This window comes from Penicillium maclennaniae (genome assembly GCF_028827695.1).
Source record: "Penicillium maclennaniae strain IBT 15551 chromosome Unknown utg000007l:1.0-4884863.0:1.0-4888362.0, whole genome shotgun sequence".
In the NCBI taxonomy this organism is placed as follows: domain Eukaryota; kingdom Fungi; phylum Ascomycota; class Eurotiomycetes; order Eurotiales; family Aspergillaceae; genus Penicillium; species Penicillium maclennaniae.
In genome coordinates, this window is record NW_026623219.1 from 445435 (window position 1) to 462758 (window position 17324).

The 17324-nt window shown below is 49.5% G+C and overlaps 7 protein-coding genes across 7 annotated transcripts; 2 read left to right on the forward strand and 5 right to left on the reverse strand.

The window, feature by feature from the left end:
• Positions 1–25: 25 nt before the first annotated feature.
• Positions 26–2284, forward strand: N7477_007375 (anaphase promoting complex subunit CDC23; the record flags this gene model as incomplete). The annotated part of the gene is made up of 5 exons (XM_056969038.1): positions 26–123; positions 183–578; positions 647–896; positions 949–1132; positions 1188–2284. 5 exons carry the CDS (start codon positions 26–28, stop codon positions 2282–2284), a joined length of 2025 nt encoding a protein of 674 aa, XP_056819070.1.
• A 129-nt stretch (positions 2285–2413) lies between these two features.
• N7477_007376 (ATP dependent DNA ligase domain protein) lies at positions 2414–4342 on the reverse strand (the record flags this gene model as incomplete). The annotated part of the gene is made up of 1 exon (XM_056969039.1): positions 2414–4342. The coding sequence occupies one exon, from the start codon at positions 4340–4342 to the stop codon at positions 2414–2416; it is 1929 nt and encodes a 642-aa protein (XP_056819071.1).
• A 31-nt stretch (positions 4343–4373) lies between these two features.
• N7477_007377 (uncharacterized protein) lies at positions 4374–5546 on the reverse strand (the record flags this gene model as incomplete). The annotated part of the gene is made up of 1 exon (XM_056969040.1): positions 4374–5546. One exon carries the CDS (start codon positions 5544–5546, stop codon positions 4374–4376), a length of 1173 nt encoding a protein of 390 aa, XP_056819072.1.
• A 309-nt stretch (positions 5547–5855) lies between these two features.
• On the reverse strand, positions 5856–7481 carry N7477_007378 (SF3a splicing factor complex subunit PRP9; the record flags this gene model as incomplete). Its single annotated transcript, XM_056969041.1, has 2 exons — positions 5856–7331; positions 7392–7481. The coding sequence occupies 2 exons, from the start codon at positions 7479–7481 to the stop codon at positions 5856–5858; spliced, it is 1566 nt and encodes a 521-aa protein (XP_056819073.1).
• Positions 7482–7735: 254 nt separating this feature from the next.
• On the forward strand, positions 7736–9102 carry N7477_007379 (ATP-dependent RNA helicase eIF4A; the record flags this gene model as incomplete). Its single annotated transcript, XM_056969042.1, has 5 exons — positions 7736–7766; positions 7817–7915; positions 7971–8072; positions 8137–9030; positions 9083–9102. The coding sequence occupies 5 exons, from the start codon at positions 7736–7738 to the stop codon at positions 9100–9102; spliced, it is 1146 nt and encodes a 381-aa protein (XP_056819074.1).
• Positions 9103–9925: 823 nt separating this feature from the next.
• On the reverse strand, positions 9926–13325 carry N7477_007380 (WD40 repeat domain-containing protein; the record flags this gene model as incomplete). Its single annotated transcript, XM_056969043.1, has 6 exons — positions 9926–10040; positions 10094–10241; positions 10293–10773; positions 10827–11325; positions 11380–12310; positions 13256–13325. 6 exons carry the CDS (start codon positions 13323–13325, stop codon positions 9926–9928), a joined length of 2244 nt encoding a protein of 747 aa, XP_056819075.1.
• A 1560-nt stretch (positions 13326–14885) lies between these two features.
• N7477_007381 (oxygenase MpaB family protein) lies at positions 14886–16427 on the reverse strand (the record flags this gene model as incomplete). Its single annotated transcript, XM_056969044.1, has 4 exons — positions 14886–15158; positions 15216–15942; positions 15990–16018; positions 16074–16427. 4 exons carry the CDS (start codon positions 16425–16427, stop codon positions 14886–14888), a joined length of 1383 nt encoding a protein of 460 aa, XP_056819076.1.
• Between the last annotated feature and the right edge of the window lie 897 nt (positions 16428–17324).

A 17324-nucleotide genomic window follows, 5' to 3' on the forward strand; every position in this document is an offset into this window, starting at 1 on the left:
CGCGCAGCGCTCAAGATAATCCACCATGGAGTTCACCGACGACACTATCCAGGATCTGAAATACCGTTTTGAAGAGGCAGCTATCAAGTGCTCGGAACGGTGTCTCTATCAATCAGCAAAATGGTAGAGTTAACCGACTACAGATCGCAAGACGCAAAATTAACATTACATGCATTGTTTAGGGCAGCAGAGATGCTGGATTCACTCTTACCAATCGACCACGAAGACACCGACCCAGAATCACCGATGGATGTGACGGATACGGCGCCTGCTATGAACCCGTACCTGCGCACCAAAGACCTCGCAGAGGCCGCCCTCGAAGCTCAAGAAGCCCACAAGTATCTCTTGGCCAAATCCTACTTTGATACCCGAGAGTATGACCGCTGTGCAGCAGTGTTCCTGCCTCCCAAAACACCTCTTATTCCTTTCTCCATGACATCGCCCAATTCAAAGCCGAAACAGGCCCGAACCACCCCGATGAAAGGCAAGGACAAAGCCTCTCCCTTCCAAGGATCCAAAGGTCATACCACGAAAAACCCATACCCCAAAATTAGCCAAAAATCGCTTTTCCTTGCTCTGTATGCGAAGTACATGGCCGGAGAAAAACGTAAAGATGAGGAAACTGAGATGGTGTTGGGTCCTGCAGATGGCGGAATGGCGGTCAACAGGAATTGCCAGATCTTGCGCGAGGATTAGAAGGTTGGTTAGCAGAGCGCGCTGCTAAAGGACTGGAAGAACAAGGCCAAGGCTGGCTGGAATACCTCTACGCAGTTGTTCTATTGAAGGGACGGAACGAGGAGCTAGCTAAAACATGGCTCATCCGAAGTGTGCATCAGAACCCATTTCACTGGGGCGCATGGCAAGAGTTGAATGATTTGCTTGGGAGTACCGAGGATGTAAGTTCCCTGCTGACAGGCTGAGAACTCATTGCCGCTGACATTACAATAGTTAAACCAACTCTTGCCTCATCTGCCGGAGAACGTGATGACTTTAATTTTCCACGTCTATTGCAGTCAAGAATTATATCAAGCCACGAACGCGACAGACAAAGCTCTAAATGAGCTGGAATCTCTATTTCCCACAAGTGCATTTCTGCAGACCCAACGAGCCCTGCTATACTACCACAATAAAGGTAAAGTATCATTCATTGCACGACACTGCGACCTTCCAATACTAACGGATGGCAGAATTTGACGAGGCATCTCAAATCTTCTCTCAAATTCTTACTACATCACCCCATCGTCTTGACAGTCTTGACCACTTCTCCAACATTCTATATGTGATGGGCGAGCGGCCAAAGCTCGCATTTGTTGCCCAAGTAGCAACCGCTACAGACAAATTCCGACCCGAAACATGCTGTGTTGTGGGCAATTATTATTCTCTGAAATCCGAGCATGAGAAGGCTGTCATGTACTTCCGCCGAGCCTTAACCTTGGACCGCAACTTCTTGTCCGCCTGGACACTAATGGGCCACGAATACATTGAGATGAAGAACACGCACACCGCCATCGAATCATATCGTCGTGCCGTCGATGTAAATCGCAAAGACTATCGAGCCTGGTATGGTCTTGGTCAAGCATACGAGGTGCTCGACATGGCTTTCTACGCCCTCTTCTACTATCAACGCGCTGCGGCTCTCCAGCCTTACGATCCTAAGATGTGGCAAGCCGTCGGGTCCTGCTACGCGAAGATGGGCCGAGTGGAGCAGAGTATCCAAGCTTTGAAGCGCGCCCTCGTTGCAGGCTCTTACTACGCAGATGACGGCGTGCCAGGCGCCAGTCCCAGTTCTAACACGCGCAAAATCCTTGACCCGGAAACCCTGCACCAGATAGCGACTCTCTACGAGCGCTTGGATGATGAAGAAGAAGCCGCCGCATATATGGAGTTGACCCTCCAGCAAGAAACCGGCGGTTCACCCGTACACGACGAGGACTCCGAGGAGGATGAATACTCATCTGCTTCCGAAAATGCAGCTCATAGCGATGAAGGCTCTGAGGACGACGACGGAACCTCTCGTCGGCGTCGCCGCAAGCCGCGCCCCAGAACCTCGTCCTTCGGTATGCAGCACGATGACTCGACCGCCAGCGATGCCTGGCACCATGGCACAGGCCCCACAGCTACTACATCCAAGGCCCGTCTCTGGTTGGCGCAATTTGCTTTACGGCATGGAGACCTAGAGCGAGCTGATCAGCTGGCGGGAGAGTTGTGTCAGGATGGAATGGAAGTTGAGGAAGCAAAGGCATTGATGAGAGATATTCGTGCCAGGAGGGAAGATGCCGATTAGCCCCGGCTTGCTGTATCTTATTGTCATGATAGCGCGGCGTTTATCTTCTACACAATTACTAGTCATTACGAAACCTGCATGGATGGCGAATCTTCTTTTACTGTCATTATACATTATCATTGAGTAGCACTAATCATCGAAACAGAGAAGCGGATCGATGGACTTGTACTCTCCCATAGCCAAGATTTGGGTTTGATCGAAGTTCACAGAAACAGGAGGCAACAAGTCTGGCCTGCACCTCTTGTCGAAAGCTTCCAATTGAGCATATTCTCCAGAGCTTGAATCTCGACCTTGATCCCAATGTAAACAAGCATAGTAATACTTTCGTCCGAGATCCGCCCAAGTGGCGCGTAGGCAGAACTGCAGATCTTCAGGTTGAACGACTTGCTTCACAATGTCGGAATTCAGAAAGAAGATTCTTCCTGAACGTGGGTAGCATTCTCGGGTCCTGAAGCCTTTCAGAGCTTGGGCGATTTGATAGATTTCTTGACCAAGAGAGTTTTCACGGGGATTGACGAGTACGATGCCCAAAGCTATACTTCGGGAAACGGCTCTAGGGTTGGATCGTTGTAGAGAAAACCGTGACTCAATAGAGCCTATGGCTTGAAGAAATTTGTGAAGACCAGGGGACCCATGTTTAGGTGATAGGTCAGAGGGAACGCTTGACATATATACGGGGACTGTCGTGAACGGGGATCGAGGATATTCGTTTGCGTTGAAAGATGGGGCCATAGGGTCTGTCTTTTGGGCTTCTTCATGGTGTATAGAGATGATACTCCGTGTTGGTGAATCGAATGGGGTATGCGGCTTCAATTTCAACCACGGTTTGTCCGACGATGGTTTGCCATGCTTGATGGGTGGTTGACCAAGTGTGTTGGCTCCTATTTGGCTGGGAGAATGGCGGGATGACAAGTTTCGGTTCTCAGTCAGGATGCCGTCGTCTTTTGAGCTACTAGTCTCCTCCTGAAAGACCGTTGCATCAATATACACAGCAGGAACACCATTCATGCGGGGCACTGAGCCATGAGCAGTGCTCAAAGAAGTTTTTTGCGACTGTTCATTGTCTTGACGCGAGTCGGGGACGTCTTCATCCTGAGAAGTATCAGATAAATCGGTTGCTTGCGACACGGCATCTGAACCAACACTGGAGCTTCTTGAAGAGGGACTGTGTGATCTTCCCACAACGTATTGATTTAGTCCACTGCCAACCTTCAACCGCTTACGCCACTCCTCTCTTTCTTGGGAAAGGTCATCTTCAGGTATAGACCGAGCGTTCTCTGCCAGAAGTTGGAGTTCTCGATGAGAGACTGCATCTTGAAATGCTCTGTCGGTGTGAACTTTCAAGATGCGAGGGAACCGCAGTGTGAAATACCGGGCATTGGACGGCTTTTCAAACCCACTGCCCATCATTTCGACAACGAAAGGTTTCTTGTATAGGCTGGATGCTCGAGGAAGACTAGAAGTTCCGTATGTCACATCAAAACCATTGAAATTTTCCGGTTCGCACGCATAGAACTCTCCCACTTGATTGAAATATTGAAGCATATCACGGTGCATGCAATGGTGGTCGACCACATCGACAACTTTGAATTGAGGCACAGTCTCAGAATGCGCAAGGATTTCCTTGTTCAAGAGACACCCAACCAAAAAGTGTGTCCATCGCAATTTGCCCGAAAACGCTGCGGCGTCATGAGCATCATAAAACCCACCGATAAGAGCAAAATCAACCGTGTCTCCCAGGCCAGGGATGTAGTCTTTCTTAAGCTTGATCCACCGACCAAATGTCTTGTCCACGCCAGCGGAGTACATGGGGAAGTATGGTTCTTCGGAAGCCTTCAAGACACAGCCCTCCCATCGTTTGGAGATTGCACTGGCAAAAATGAACTCTAGTCGATCTCGACTGTCAGGTTTACTGAAATCCAAGACTTCTTGTTCAGCGATGGCAGCTCGCCCAGGTATTTCTTGAAGCACATCTTGGAGTAGTAGTCGTCGTTTTCGATGGGGTTCTCTCAGGCAGACATCATCGTCAAGCAGGAGAATATCGAAGCAGACAATCATCAGGTGTTCATAAGATTGGGGTCTAATCACATCAGCATATGTCGAGGGGTACGATTCCATTATAGCCATACGGAGAGTCACTATCAATCCCAAGATATGTGCCAGATCGAGGGAGAAACCTTCGAAGCTTGTGAAAGTCTGCCACAGCCTTCTTCTCTTCATCCCACACTAGCAATTCTCCTTCAAGAATGCAGCGACGTGCAAATTTGCATTTGTTGGTGCCTATATGGAGGGACTCCTCGAGAGTTGGAATTATACCAAACCGATCTGCCGTAGAGTCTTTCCCACTTTTCGAAAATATTTGTACCGGGGTTTCCTTGTTCGCAAGATCGATGTGAATCTGACAATATTCGCCGTCATATTTTCGTTCAATGCTCATACGGCGGCCCTTTACCATCTGATAACAATGTTTGATACTGCGAGCTTTGTAATATTCCGGTCGTCCGATTTTAATACCAGGAAGGGGCCGTAGATGATATATAGCAATTGAGCAAAGGGTGGCAGCCAGCCGAGGATCTGGGCGAGACGGGAATTTGTTGATGGGTTCGGAAGAGAGCGTTTGCAAAGCGCCTTGGAATGTGTCTTGGAACTGAAGGAGAAAGGGGAGCAAGAAATGGAACCGATCTAAAGTATACTTCTGCGGAAGCACGACAGGGTAGCTCTTCAGGATCATGCGAGTAAGCCACTTGGCATCCCTGCTGCTGAGACGCCGATATAAAGATGACAGAGCACTTTCCACATCTACTGCAGTCTTCTGTTGGCGTACTTGGGGACCTGAAAAGCGGCATCGAGATGCAATCATACCCAAGGCCAGATCGATTTCTTCCACCGTGACTTCTCGATTTGAAGGAATATTATTCTCAGCCTGGCGCATCACATTTTCCACGCATTGGCCGAGATCAGGCCCTCCGGACTTGCGCCACTGATCTAGCTCTGCCAACCGGGACGATCCCAAGCCCAAACAACGTGCGGTCACTCTTGACAGCGATATGGCTTGGAGCCAGTAGACACGATCAGTACGTTTCTCGGGAAACATGCACGAGAGCAGAGCCAGTCTGTCTGTGTCTGGACGATGAATGTGTCGCTCATGCCGAGCAAACCATTGTCCAATAACTCGGAAGTCAGGTCCGTTCTTTTTGACAGCCACGCGGTTGTCATCGAGTTCAGACAAAAGATCACACAGGAACCTAAACTTGAACCCCATGAAGCATGACTGCACTCAGGACAACTCGCCCTTTGGTTGAACGATACGCTCCAAAATCGCAAAGCAAGCGGGACGCGAAAATTCGCGAGTGGACCTTTCCATGGAACGCGAAAGCACGTGACTACTAAGTATACTGAAGTGCAAAATGATGAACATTGCTAACCGCTTTCTTCGAGGTATATCGGTCTATCTACGTAGACACTCTGGTGGTATTCGCCAAACTCCGAGCTTTTAATCATGACACGCCATTCACACTTGAAACCAGCGAAAGAAGTGAGAGGAAATGGAAGGTGGAAGGTCCCGTTGCGACTAAAGAATGCCTTGCTTTTGAAGACTATGACATGTTAGCATATGTACTAAGATGAGAATGGAAAGGGAGAATACTAACTCGAGATAGATCCTCTCCGGCATGACGTTGCCTTCGGCGTCCTCCATTTGTACAACGTTGTCGCGGGCTTCCCGCTCCTTCTTGCGTTCAGCTTCCAATGATTCCCATAGCTGTATAGCCTGGTCGATGCCAGTGATCTCGCGGAAGAGATTGGTATTTGCTGTGATTCCCAAACACTTGAGTCCATGAATGTGCGTAGCTTCCGAAAAATGCTTGTCAAATGCCCGACGACCCATGTAGACATGGTTTCCGCAGATCTCACACTGATACTCAACTCCAAGACCGTGAAGCTTATAGAGCCAGTATGGAATCGGCTTGCCATCCCAGGCAATAGGAAGCTTCAGCGGGTTATAGATCTTCTCGTCATCATCTTCGTCGTCGGATTGATCTCCATTCTGGCCCTCGCCGTAGCTCTCAGGTTCGGCCATCAAAGCCTCGAGTTCCATTTGACGTTCACGTTCCGTCATACCCTGTCTCCGCTCCACGTTGGTCCTGGTAGCTTGTCGTTTGTCCTGCAGCACCTTCGTCAGGCAACGCACGCGGTGCTCACGTTCGGCAACAGCGCGTTCCTTTAAGCTGAAAGAGGATCCATTGCTCGGCGCTCCTGGGGCCCTCTCAGCCGTTGCGCCTGATGCCTTGCGAGCCTCCGCAGCGCGGATATGCTTCTTGCCCGTCAAGTGATTCCGGTAGACGTTTTCGTTCTTAAATTCCTTCTCACAATCTGGGCACCATGTTCCTTCACCTGTGCCCTCAGTTTTGGGCCCAGAGGCACCATTTTCAGTTTTCTCCTCTGTCCAGCCAGGAACTTCCTTCGCTTCCCACTGTTTGTCAAATTCCTCATCGAAGCTGCCAAATAACTTGTCCAGGTCCTCGAGTGGCTTAACGCGCCTGATAAAGCTTTCCAAATAGCTGGCGAGTTCGCCAACGTAGCGGAAATATTTGTCGGACAGCTTATCTTTCCGCTTAATCGACATGGTCGGGGGAGTAAAAACGTCGAAGACCTCGAGATACTGGATATACTTCAACCGCTTCACACCAGGCAAGTTCAAGTAGTCTTCGTGGAGAACTGTCAAATCCAAGTACTGTCCGAATCCTTCCTCGCCGGTGAACATGTTGTCGATCTCCATGCCGTACACTTCGCCTTCGCCAGGTTGGCGACGCTTGTATGCTTTCTCAAGGTTGTCGACGGGTTCATTCGGGTATCGCTTGTGGAAATCCTTGATGCCGTCAAGCTGTTTGTAAAATACTTCGAATTGGTCCCCTGTCGCGATCGACTGCACTTCATTCTCGCGAAGACCGTCCGCATCCTTGTAGATCTCAAGGAGTCTCTTGGACTGCTCCTCGATTCGGTTCAGGAGTTTCGCAAGTTCATGGTCGCGGGCGAGTTCCTCACGGATCTGACCCGGAAAAGTCAGCATTAGAGACAAACCGTGGACGCCAAGGGCGTGATAACTTACATTTCGCGGCTTCTCAGCCACGCGATCAGCAACGGCTTGCTCCAACCTCTCAAGGTCCTCGTGGATGAATCGTTGATCCTCAAGCAACATTCTGAGTGTGCGACCGTATTCCGGCTATTTTCCAAGCTGTTCACAAAAGGTGTGGCTGGAGACAGCGGTGACCGTTGAGAAGAATTGGATTTGCGGCGGTTTCGAGCTGCAGCTTTGCGGATGATCACGTGCTGGTGCCACTTCCATCGCAAAAAGTCGATCTGAACTCTCACTTGCAGACAGCGACAACTGCCACCTTGCTCAAATATCTAGATCCCTTCTCTGTTGTCAGCTGAATCAATACTCCTTTCACCATGGCGGACGGAATCGACAGACGTGCCGAAGGTATGCGCTTCCAATCCTACTGAAACCGCACCCTGCTAACAGCTGCCCAGAGCGGATGGAGTTCAGCACCTCCAAGGAGGTCACGGTGGCCCCTACCTTCGAGGACATGCACTTGAAGGAGAGCCTTCTCCGCGGAATTTACGCTTACGGTTACGAGTCCCCCCTCAGCTGTCCAGTCGCGTGCGATTGTTCAGATTTGCAAAGGTCGCGATACCATTGCGCAAGCCCAGTCTGGTACTGGTAAAACCGCCACGTTCGCGATCAGTACTCTGCAGGTCATTGACACCGTTGTGCGCGAAACACAAGGTATATAGACTTTAAAATTTGCGTGGTGAAAACAGCTATACTAACGAGTGTTCCTTTGCGATAGCCCTGGTTCTCTCCCCTACTCGTGAACTTGCAACCCAGATCCAGTCCGTCGTCATGGCTCTCGGCGACTACATGAACGTCCAATGCCACGCATGCATTGGTGGTACCAACATCGGCGAAGACATCCGCAAGCTCGATTACGGCCAGCACGTCGTATCAGGAACCCCCGGCCGTGTCGCCGATATGATCCGTCGCCGACACCTGCGCACCCGTCACATTAAGATGCTCGTTCTCGATGAAGCAGACGAACTACTCAACCGCGGTTTCCGCGAGCAGATCTACGACGTTTACCGCTACCTTCCGCCGGCGACGCAGGTTGTGGTTGTTTCGGCCACTCTTCCTTACGACGTGCTTGATATGACGACTAAGTTCATGACAGACCCTGTACGTGTCTTGGTCAAGCGTGACGAATTGACTCTGGAGGGTATCAAGCAATACTTCATTGCTGTTGAGAAGGAGGAATGGAAATTCGACACACTTTGTGATCTCTACGACACCCTGACCATCACCCAGGCAGTGATTTTCTGTAACACTCGCCGAAAGGTCGACTGGTTGACTGACAAGATGCGTGAGGCCAACTTTACTGTCTCCAGCATGCATGGCGAGATGCCACAGAAGGAACGTGACAGCATTATGCAGGACTTCCGTCAGGGAAACTCGCGTGTTCTGATCTCCACCGATGTTTGGGCTCGTGGTATCGATGTCCAACAGGTTTCACTTGTGATCAACTACGATCTGCCCACCAATCGTGAGAACTACATTCACCGTATCGGTCGTTCTGGCCGTTTCGGTCGCAAGGGTGTAGCTATCAACTTTGTTACTAGCGATGATGTCCGTATTCTGCGGGATATTGAGCTTTACTACTCTACCCAGATTGATGAAATGCCCATGAATGGTGAGTTGGCTATTCAAACCTTATCCAAAAGCCTTATACTGATTCTTTTCAGTTGCCGATCTTCTATCATAAATGCCACGGCCTTGACTCTCCGAGTGTTTACTGCATGCTTTTCTACCAGCCAAAAGTGACGTGATGTGTCCCCGGGGACATTTACTGTACATTTGCGTTCATCCGCAATGCTGCAAATGTAATTGATGATAGTCATCCAAGATGACTGAGGGGCCGGTTTTGTGCGGAGGAAAGGGAAAACAATACGTTTCAGTAAGGCTTCCCCATTTTCTTTGGCCTTTCTCTTTGTGACTAATCATTATTATAGTCTAAGATTGCCAGGCAAGACGATCACCCCTCCAGAGGTACACTTGTGGTTTGCTTTTTTTTTTTCTGCTGAGATTTCTACTTACCCGGACGCTTTGGGAGTTATGATTGACGGAATTTATTCTAATTCACTTTAAATATGCCCTTGTTGTAGTTTTGTACAGTAGAGAGCACAGTCTCAGTCAAAGGCTTCGTCCTGGGTGATATAGGGTCTTTATTCAACACGACAACAGGAATAAGAAAATGGAGGGAATTCTATCGCACTTAAGATATTCATTGAAATGCTACAATTTTTGAGAGTACGCCAAAATGCTCTGTATGGTCAGGGGTGGTGAAGAATCGTGATCATGGTCAGAGTCGTGTGTGGTCCAACACAAAGAATTCTAGAGGAACACGAGAAAGAGCCCATAGTTATCAACTTTAAAAGCCCTTACCCTAATATATTGCCTGACCGTCACCTGCGCGTGGAATAGAAAAGAACGCCGGCGGAAAACGTGACGGGGACATCTGTGAATAGAAGCATGGATATGAAAACAGTCTTGCTTTGCTTGCGCGAATTATCTATCATTCATTGAGATCAGAATGCTGACGTTGTTCTCAATGCGCTTGTTCGTGGGAATCCGTTGGACGATACGCCACGGCGTTGACTTGGGACGCCTGTCGGGCGAGGTCGATTGTTTTCACCGGTCCAACTAGAGATTTGTGAGTAGCGTCTCGGGTAGTTATTTTTAGGGGAGATGCTCACATGCGCACAGCGCAGTCATCGCCTGCTGAAGCAAACATTGTTGCGTTCGTCGGGTTCCATGATATTGAGTTGACACAACCCGAAACATGCCCTCCAAGAGTCTCCACGTGCTTGCCATTTTCCTTATGCCAGATGTAGACCTGGGAGTCTGGAAAACGTTAGTACAACTATGAACAGCTTCGTGATCAGTGGTTCTCACCTTCGCTGCCGCTGACGACAAAGTTCTCATCAGCACCGCCAAATGTGCTGCGGATAACAAACTCGCCCTGCTTCTGGCCGGAGAAACGCCGAATCACGATGGATGTATCCATCTCCAGGAGCTGGATCTCTCCCTCTGCCAGGCTCACGAGCATATGTTTTGAGTCCCGACTAATAGTAACTGATGTGGGTTTGCTGGAGACGGGGAAGCAGATAACTTCCTCGTAGGTCTGAAAGTCGAACACGTGAATCTTTGAGTCAGTGTCTGCCGCCACAAGTCGCCGTCCATCCTGGCTAAGAGCACAATCCTGTACCCGGAACCCGCCTTTCCACTTGTGCAACGATGTCCCGCGAATACTCCAGTGGCAAAGCTGCGCACCTAGGTCGAGAGATGCCGTTACGAAGGATTCGCCATCTGCGGCCCAGGCGGCGGCTGTCACGGGATCGCTGTGATGATCGATGGTAAGAAGACAGCGGCCATTCTAAGAGATGGGATTAGCAGCAGAAACGATCTACGCAGTCAGGTAATTCATACCTCAACGTTCCATACTCGGGCTTTTTTGTCTTGTGAACAGGTAATTAGTTTTGAGTCGTCTGGGCTCCAGCTAGCGAATGCAACACCCGAAGCATGATCATCCAGCCGCTGAAGCACTCTAAAGTCACCGGTGTCATATATGAGCACGGTGTTGTCTCTGCCAGCAGTGACCAACTTTGTGCCATCGTGGGAAAACTCGCAATACCAAACTTCGTCAGAATGTTGAGTGAGATCGTGGGTGACTTGCAATGGGAAGTCATTTCGGTCACACATGTGATCTGAGTAGAGCGAAGGTGGTTCAGCAGTGTTGTGGTACAGGCAGTTATTGATCTGACTCTGCTTCACACTGTCTAATAAAATTGCAAGTCGATGCTGCGGAATCATGACAGAGGGGGATATGGACTTGGATAGCTTCGCCAGAAGTCGTTCTCGCGATACGGTGTAGGGGCCGTCCCAGCCAGGTTGCTCACGTAGCAGTTCCGTGGGGCACATGAGAAAACTGTGAGGGCAAGTTAGCAGATCGCAACACGATATGATCTGTGGGCAAACGCACCTGGAAAGAGCATGAAGGCGCTCAATATTATAATTCAACGGCGTAAGTTCTTGCCGCAGAACGATCAGTGCCGCACCGAGATCACCCGCCTCCAGGAGCTCAAGGAACTTATGTTCCCGCAAGTAAAATAGCATTTTGTTCCTGTCTGCATCTTCCGCCAACAATAGTGTTTCATCTGGTGAGAACTTCTGAGTATTATGTGTACCTCCGTTCCGGAATGACTGAATCAAGATCCTTTCAGCTTCCGACCATCGCCCGCCCAACACAGCACTTCGGAAAGTGGCCACCCCAGCGGTCTCTAATTGAAAGCCGCTCTCGGCACTCAGCATAGAAGCCGCGCCGCCGTAGCCCATTTCGTACAGACTCTGCATTATGATGCGCGTGACCTCCTCCCGCTTATGGCCGTAGTAGCTCATGTTTGCCAGAGACTTGGCGGAACCGTTCGTGTGTGACTCTCCGTTCGACGTAGTACTGGATTGGCCGTTCATGCTGGCTTTTCTAGAGCTGGAGGTCGAGCCGTTAGAGGCCTGGGGAAAGCCATTTGTCGATATTTCATCCGCACGCATGTTTGCCAGGCGCCTGCGCTTGCGGAATGAAGGATGACCGTCAGCTCGGCCGGACGGTATAGAATCGTTAGGGGATGCGACTGCGGTGCCGTCTTCAGGTGTTGCCTCAAACCCTGTAGCTGAAAGATTAGGACTGCTTGAAGGAAGGCGGCGGCGACGGAGATTGGGTTGGGTTCGGGAGGATGGTTGGGCGGGTCGGTATTCTGAAGGAGAATCGGTATTGCCGGAGTCGGGGGCAATAGGGTCGGGGAAAGGAAGATCAGGGTGGTCGGGAGTGAAAGGTTGGAAGGGAGGATTGTTGGCCAGGTCGAAAGTCTGGATCTGCCCAGTCCCCTGGCTCTTTGAGAAGAACCAGGTGAGCAGATCTACAGGCGGGTGGATAGTTCCTCGCCGTTTGGGGGAGCTCGTGATGGAGCTATCGATAAAATGGATATATCACCAGACCGAGATAGATCCTGGTCTCAAATCGCAGATAGATCAGAGACGAAGGGGGATGTTAAGTAGAGGGCTCAAAGGGTTTTAAGATCCCCTCTTTGGGATATGGAGGTTGGGTTGCGGGCGGAGATGGGAAATGGGAGAAGGGAGCAGATGAGCTCTTATCGGTAACCCACCCAGTCAGGCGTCACCAGACAAAGGCTCCTCTCGTCAGCTGATTGTGAAGAAAGCAAAATGAAGTGAATCTAATGTACTATTACTCCAATTCGAGATCTGATCAGGTTATGTGGAAGAGTCCTTAGCCTTAGCCCAAGAAATATGGTGAATATGTGGCACCCAGTAGTGATCACCGCAAGCTCTATACGTGTACGTGGACCCTGCCCCGTAGCTTGAGCGACAACTGGACATTTGGCTCAGATATTCCCGATCGTACCTTGGATACTAATTCCGAATGAGGTCCTGTAGGATTGCACAGGTGATTCTAGAGTAGTATATACCATTCCCACTGACGCCATCATGATGCTTCCGGTCCTACCCCCTCTAACGCTCTAGGTATAAGAACCGTCCAGCCGCAACTTCTCAGCCAACTCTTTAAATCACCCCTGATATATTTGAAACCTATCATCGATTTACCTCAATATAACTATCCTCAACCATGGCTTGCGACTGCGGAACTACTTGCGCGTGTATCGGCGCTCAAGGTTGCACTTGCGATAAGGGCAGCTGCAGCTGCCAGGAATGCGGAGTATGTGATTCTCTTTGCCTCCGGCGGAAGCAGTCCGTACGAAGCAGGACTAGGAAGTGAGCTGACTTGAAACCTCTTTACAGAAATAATGTCCCACTACAACCGCGCTGCCTACAGTCACGTCACCTACAACTGTTTGCAGATGGAATGACAAGGTCGAGTTCTGAACGGATCATATTGAAGACCTGTTTCATAGCCATAGGCGAATATGACGCTCTTTTGACTGTAATTTAGAAAATGAGATACTTGGGAAAATTTATTACTTGCGTATGAATCAGTGTCGGAGTAGTAGACGTCATCACGACTCAACCAGCGCCGCCTCGGATGCTTACGGTGCGTCCCATGATCGTGGGACACTTGAATGGTGGCAGCACGTTTCTATTTTCCCTCGTTAGACGTGATTCAAAATTAAAACTGAGGAAGATGTCTTACATCATCACTGTTTGTGCATTAGCGATCGTCTCGATCTCTGTGGCACGCGCCTATGCCGCTGGTACAAGAATCATGAACATCGGCAGACCGATCGGCCTGAGCTGTTTACTACATTAAAGCTTCGGACTAGCCTCCAGGAGAGCAGCATAACTTGCCAAACTGTGGACGATCGAGCAGTAGACTAGATTATCAGTCGCACTACAAAGAGCGGCGTCAAAGCCCGGCCGGTATCCTCAAGGGTTGACATCTGTCTCCATACGTGCAAACTTGACAATACCCAAACATGTAGACCTGTGCAGTGAATATTAAAGAACAATCATCGTCAGACTGGCATGGAAATTGAAAGTTCCTGGAAACTTGATTTCGCGCAAAGGTTTCCCGATGCAGAGCCGACACCAAGCCTAGCAAAGCACCGAGCAGAGTGCAACCAATTACTACATCATCGGATGGATCCTCAAAAGTTCCAACGCATGCTACTATATCAGAGGAAAAAGAACATCCCCCGGCGACAGCTGTAGATGCAGCTCCCGAGTGCATGCCTTGTGGTCTTTGCGCGCAGCAGCAGCAGGAGGAGGAGGAACATGATTATGGTGAGTGCTGCATCGTCATCTATTTGACGATGAGGTTTTTTTGCGTTCAAATCGCTGAAATCTCCTAGCAATACTATTTCTACTACAGTAGCGAGTATTTTACCAACCACTGTGCCGACGAAATGTAGCTCTGTGTTCACTAAGTGATGAGGTGTATATTTTCTCGACCGCTCACGGCATCGAGGTATTGTAAGAGCGGTAAGGGGAGGGTGTTGGTGTTGTTGCATGCACATGTTGGGGATATCCATCAAGGCCGGTAGAATATGCGTGAGGCCCAATACGCGAGGCAAATGGATGCGAATTCATCCAGGAAATGATGATCATTACAAGGTCTATATCTGCAAACGAATGCATCACTTACCAATGATAGGAGAACAGCTCTGGTCAATGCCCATATCGACATTTTGGCTCAGATATATACAATCTAAGTTTGCACGACAGTCTCACGTTCAGGCCAAGCATATAGATAATCGTAGAAAGTCTTTATGGTAAGGAATCTACGTGCAACGAATCCGAAGCAATTGACGAGAATGACAGGAACATATGCTTAAAGAGCCGAGGAACGCGGCAAGCGGCCCTGCGTTCACCACTGGGAATTATCTACTCGGTTTGCCGTATACCATGAGATTTCAAAATGAATCAGTAATACCTAGACCACCACATGGTGCCATGGTCATCACAGTTGAACGATTAAGAAAAGCAGAAACGAAAACTTATGGGTCGCTTGATGCCAGTCAACTAAGCTAGACCGCCTTGGAATAGCTGGTTAGTCGGCAGCACTCGTGCCGCAAATATCAAACCCATGCCCAAGGCCAAGATTCCAGTAAAGGCTGCAATAAGTCCTAACCGGGCCAGTGTCTCAACACCAGCTCGCTCATACTTGGTGCTGCGCCGTTCTCCAAGACGGGTAGTACGTGTCAAAGTGGGCACGTACTTGAATTCGAAGCGAGACTCTTTGCCGAGACCGATCTTCTCATCTAGAATCACCTTGTAAAAATTTTTGCGACGTAGCTATTGCTCCCGTCAGTCAAGTGTTTCAAAGGCAGCAGAAGCCCTCAAGTAACTCACACTGATCATCAGTCGATCTAGAAAGTGTATTTTGGGAATGATAGAGGAAAGGGTCGCGACCCAGAAACAATAACCCCATATCATGAAGCGGTAGTAAAGACTCGTTCGTGGAATCTCCAGTTGATCGGAGAGCTGATCTCCGTTCAAAAGTCTAGTCAGTGCCTCCATAAATTCTTTGGAAGCATATGCTGGAGCCGTGTTCTCAAGACCGAGAATAATATTTTTCGCGAGAATCTTTCCGGTCTCAGTTGGATCAATCTCAGAGATCAAAAGTGATTCCATCATGGCCAGTGCCTTAGTGGGATTTTCCAAAGACTCTGTCGGTGTGCCCATGTAAAATGCAACAAGTCGCCAGAGCGCAATATAGTCTTCGATCTCATGTTGACTGAGATGGATTCCCTGTCGAGGTAGCCCGAGGTATACAACTGAGCTACAGAAAGTGTGAATCGTTCCGATACAGTCTAAATCATTGACCGGTGTTCCGTATTTGTCGATATCATAGTAGTCGGGCTTCTGTTTCACCAGCTCTAAGATCCTCAGGCGGACGGATGAGTGGAGAAGTCGCACGCGTACTGATGAGACGTTTCCTTCTCCTCCTGGCTTCATTCCCTCGGCTGAACTATTGACTTGCAGGACATGCTGGAGGGTTTCGAGAAGTCGGCGTCGTACGACTTTGGCGCCGAAGCCACCGGTTCGCGCGAGTGTTTCAACAACCCGGATTGCTCCCCTAAAGAACATCAGTGTGAAAGTTCCAGTTTTATGACGTGTTCATACATTCCACCCAGTAAGCTCTCAAAGCTGAGCTGTCGTTCTACGTTAGCGTCAGTCAGGTATGAAAAGGCAGTATTCCGGACATACCACATTCAAGATGGGAACACCGTATCGGAAAAAAGTATCCTGTCCTCGTTGTATTTGCTCCCAATCGACCCATTCTGGGACCGTGTTGACCTGCGTCCATAGCTCTTGAAGCTTAGGGTCTTTGTCGACATGGTCTCTCAGCAGGCCATACAGATCCTTCTTGAAAGGCCTATCCGAATCATCATCCGTAGGGAGTTGATTCAAGATCTGCACGCACTCATCGGCAAGAGCGTCATAAGTGAAAGCCATGGGTCGCAGCTCATCTGCCGACCTGTGGCGGTCAGTCCAGTGAAACGAGTAGTCCCAATAGTGGCACTCTATGCTGTGCCTCAGCCTGGGACTTTTCAACGCCATGATTCGAATCAGAGATGCAAAGTATTGCCTAGGGAGGTTTCCAACTCTGTTTCAAGAAGGCGATGCGGTCATGTATAAATAGTGAAAGTCTCCCCACATGCAGCCGTCATGGCCGTGGTGGTTCCTCCGATCGCCTCTACCATGGCCCGGGGTCCAGGGTCGATCGGGAGGGGTAAAGCTGGGACGACTTGCATGTGAACTACATTCACGGGGGATCGACACTTTCATATTAACGGTTCTGGAGATATGAAGGAATATGCTCTTCTGGAGGATGAGTTGCGTGCGCACTACTGGCTGGTGTGTCTGTCACGAGCCGCGATCTGCGTTGTCGGTTAATATTCCGACCGACGCTCACATGTTGCGGTTTAGGAAAAGGCCAAGAGCCCCAATACTTGGAATTATGCCACCTTGTTATAGAGAATCATGCTTGAGATAGCACAATTGCCGAGCTACTGTGTCGTGACCAATGGTCTACGGTGGAGGATCGGGCACCTATGACATGCTCCGTTTTCTTATCGACTTGTATCTCCTTGGGCTTCCTGGAGTTTGCATCACTCACGAACCAAATATTATCGCCTAAAGACGTGCTGATTATATACGGTGTCACTCTAAAGGGACTTGGAATTCAGTCCAGAGGTATCCTGCCTGTGTTCGTCTATGGAAGATCAAATTGATCGCTCGAATGGCCAAGCAAGTGTCCAGATTCATTATCTATGCGTTAGAACGAATAATATTTTCCACCTCCTCTCTTCGGTGCTTCCAGAAATTTAAGCCAGCTCTATGTACTTTTCATTACCTACAGTGACTGAGCTCACAAGTTCAATGCACGCTCGGCGCAGTCTGCAAAGCAGCACAGTGCAACGTAGCAGCTGGGCGCGCAAAACGAGGTCTAAACGG